Below are 3,344 nucleotides of genomic sequence, written 5' to 3' on the forward strand. Positions count from 1 at the left end.
CAAAAATAGTAGTAATACTATTGGGGAAAATGAGCAAGACCAAAAGCCAAAGGCAGTGACCTCAAAGACCTAGGATCATATTTCAAAAAAGAATTAATAGGTGGGACACCAAGACACCTGTTTCTTTATAAGGGAGTTTTTATATCAGTAGCAGAAAAATGAAGTCATATTACCAACAAGTAGATCATGAACTAATTAAAAGTTATTTAGTTCATCTGAGTTAGATCAATATAATAACCACAAATTACTTCAATGTAAATTGGTGACTTGTGAACTGGCTGAGCATGTACAGCTATATGGCTGTTATTTTTTTCCCATTGGCTCTCTTTCTGGAGTAGTTCTGGAGAAGACTTTCTATTACTAGTTATTTTATGAAAAATATGCAAAGGATCATACATTTGGAGATGAAAGGGACCATATGAGGCTCAGTAAAACTAAATAAATCTCCTAAGATCAACCATATAATATATGGAAGATTCAAGATTACAGTTTCCTTCTGCTAACTCTAAATCCAGCATGCATTCCACTGTACCTGCTCACATCCTGAAAACATCTACTGCTATTCTTGAGTCCTAACAACCATATTGGAAGCAAATGTTTTGCTATTGTACAATATAATTTCCCCAGAATCTTTCATTCACTCTGCAGATCCCTACTCAGTCTGTTTTATGATCATAGAATTGTAATCACAGAACACTACAGTTGGAATTGATCTCAAAAGGCAACAAGTTCAATTCTCTAATGGATATTTGAGTCTTCTTGTAACGTTCCCCTGAAGTTTTATATTATCCCATAACTCTGCATGGATTTGTGGTGGTGAGGGAACCACGACAGAGCTAGAAAGATGGAGATGATCTAAAACACATGCAATGATGAAGCTGAGAAAACGTTCATCTGATGCTTCTTGTCATTGAATCTGAGATTCTAAGAGTTTGATGGAATACTAGGGAACATTTAGTTGAATTTCTCAGTGACTGAGGAAACAGGCTATAGTGACAAGAACAAAGGATATGTAGTCAAAAGATTCTATTTCCACCTCTGCTGCTTATTCTCTGTGTGACTTCATTCAAGTAATTTACTTTCCCTGAACTTAATATTCCTCATCTTTTTAGACCAATGATTCAATGATCAGATAATCTTGGCATTAAGAAAACTCTCTTCCTTATAAGGGAACTTTATAAATGTTACTTAAGATTCCTCTGGTCCCTTTCTATGAAATACCTTAATGATTGTATCTCGGATTTGTTTGGTCTTCACTACATAAACAATAGGGTTCATCACAGGGGGAATGAGGAAGTGCATGTTAGCTATAAGCACATAAACATGGGAAGGAAGCTTTGGTCCAAACCTATGTAGCATTGACAGGCAGATCATGGGAGTAAAGAAAAGGACCACAGCACAAAGATGGGAGATGCAGGTGTTGAGGGCCTTGAGACGTCCCACATGGGATGCAATGTTCAGCACAGTCTTTAGAATCAGGACATAGGAGAAGAGAATGAGAAGGAAATCAAGGCCCATGGTGGATAGAACAACAAATAAGCCAAAGATGCTGTTTATTCTGGTATTTGAGCAGGAGAGCTTGATGATGTCTGGATGTAGGCAGTAGGAGTGGGAGAGCACATTAGAACGACAGAAGTGTAACCTTCTCAGCAAGATGGGAAGGGGAATTTGTACTGCAATTGTCCGTATCAAAATGGCCAGACCAATCTTGGTGATTGCCCCACTGGTAAGGATGGAAGCATAGTGCAAGGGTTTGGAAATGGCCACAACACGATCAAAGGCCATAGCCAAAATCACAGCTGATTCAAAATCCTGGAAGGTGTGGATGAAGAACATCTGAATGAAACAGGCAGGGAAGCTCATCTCCCGGGCCTTCAGCCAGAAGATCCTTAGCATAGTGGGGAATGTGCAGAGGGACAGACCTAGGTCTGAGGCTGCCAACATTGCCAGAAAAAAGTACATGGGGGCATGGAGGCTTCTCTCAGTCCAGATAACCAACATGATGGTGATATTGCCTGCCAAAGTCACTAGAAACATGGCACTAAAGGGAATAGAGAGCCACATATATATGGCCTCTAGTCCAGGGATTCCTGTCACTAGGAAGGTGGAGAATGCGTTCTCTGTTGCATTGGGTACAGACATCATTTCCACTGTGTGTCATTAAATTCCGAAATTTTCTCCCCTGGAAAAAATGATGGAATGTCCTTGATTCACAGGCAAAGGAACTTTGAAGCTATAATGTTCAACCTTGAGAAAGACTGATGACTAAGTCAAATATTTGATTCAATGAAATAAATATTTATTAATAACTTACTTGGTTATTAAGTATAACATGGTTACAGAGATAGAAAATATCTTAGGATCAGAGGACACATTTTAACTCAGGTCTTCCTAACAACAGACCCAGTGCTTTATCTGCTATACTACCTCCCTCCCTCATGGAATAATAAATTTGGGAAACATGTATTAGTTTTCTTTCAAGCAGAACGTAAGATCTTCAGGGGTAGTTTCATTTACATCTTTGTGTACCCAGTACATTGCACAGTGCCTGGCACATAATTGGTATGAGCACAACATAAGAAAGAAAGAAATATATTTCATGACTTTGGAATTTTGAGACTATAGGAGTGACTTCACCTAATCCCATTGATCAAGTCAGTGTTGTTCAGCAGAGGAAGTAACTCCCTAACCTGTGGCATATCAAGTCAGTTTTGGTAAGCCTAAAGAAAAAATGCATTATCTCCTTGCCACAAGAGCACGAGGATCCATTTAGCGATCCTTTAGTTCACCTCCCTTTCATTATTATTAGAGCTTTGGGGCATATCTCAATCTTCCTGAGAGGGGCAATATGGGAAAACAAAGAGTCCATTGGTCTTTGAATTAGGATTCCTAATCATGTTTCTTCATCTGCTACATATATCAATGTAATTGTGAGTAAACTGTTTATGATAACAAAATTATGATTTATTAATCATTGTTTGTGGATATATTATTAATAATAACCTATAGATTAACCTGGATTATAACAGCTAATTGACTAGTCACTTTCCATTACCCTTTTTCAATTTTTCTTTTTTAAAATAATTAATTTAGAATGTTTTTCTATGGTTTCATGATTCATGTTCTTTTCCACCCTTTTTCTCTTCCCCCTTTCTGGCCTGATGAGCAATTTCACTGGGTTATACATGTATTACTTTCAAACTTTATTGGACAAAGCTAACAAAATAATTTTCCTAAATTCAATGTGTGAACATGTAACTCTACTTCTCAAGAATCTTCAAAGGATTCCTATTACCTTTAGTATAACACATACATTCTTCAACTTTGTGTTTAAAGCCCTTCAA

The 3,344-nt window shown here is 37.6% G+C and overlaps 1 protein-coding gene across 1 annotated transcript; it reads right to left on the reverse strand.

The window, feature by feature from the left end:
* Positions 1-1,188: 1,188 nt before the first annotated feature.
* On the reverse strand, positions 1,189-2,145 carry LOC123238707 (olfactory receptor 51G2-like). The gene has a single exon (XM_044665914.1). The coding sequence runs from the start codon at positions 2,143-2,145 to the stop codon at positions 1,189-1,191; it is 957 nt and encodes a 318-aa protein (XP_044521849.1).
* Between the last annotated feature and the right edge of the window lie 1,199 nt (positions 2,146-3,344).

Source organism: Gracilinanus agilis, chromosome 3 (genome assembly GCF_016433145.1).
Source record: "Gracilinanus agilis isolate LMUSP501 chromosome 3, AgileGrace, whole genome shotgun sequence".
Classification (NCBI taxonomy): Eukaryota; Metazoa; Chordata; class Mammalia; order Didelphimorphia; family Didelphidae; genus Gracilinanus; species Gracilinanus agilis.

What these genes read in the sequence shown, in the direction of transcription:
- LOC123238707 (XM_044665914.1), bottom strand. Translation starts at nt 2,145, where the DNA reads ATGATGTCTGTACCCAATGCAACAGAGAACGCATTCTCCACCTTCCTA.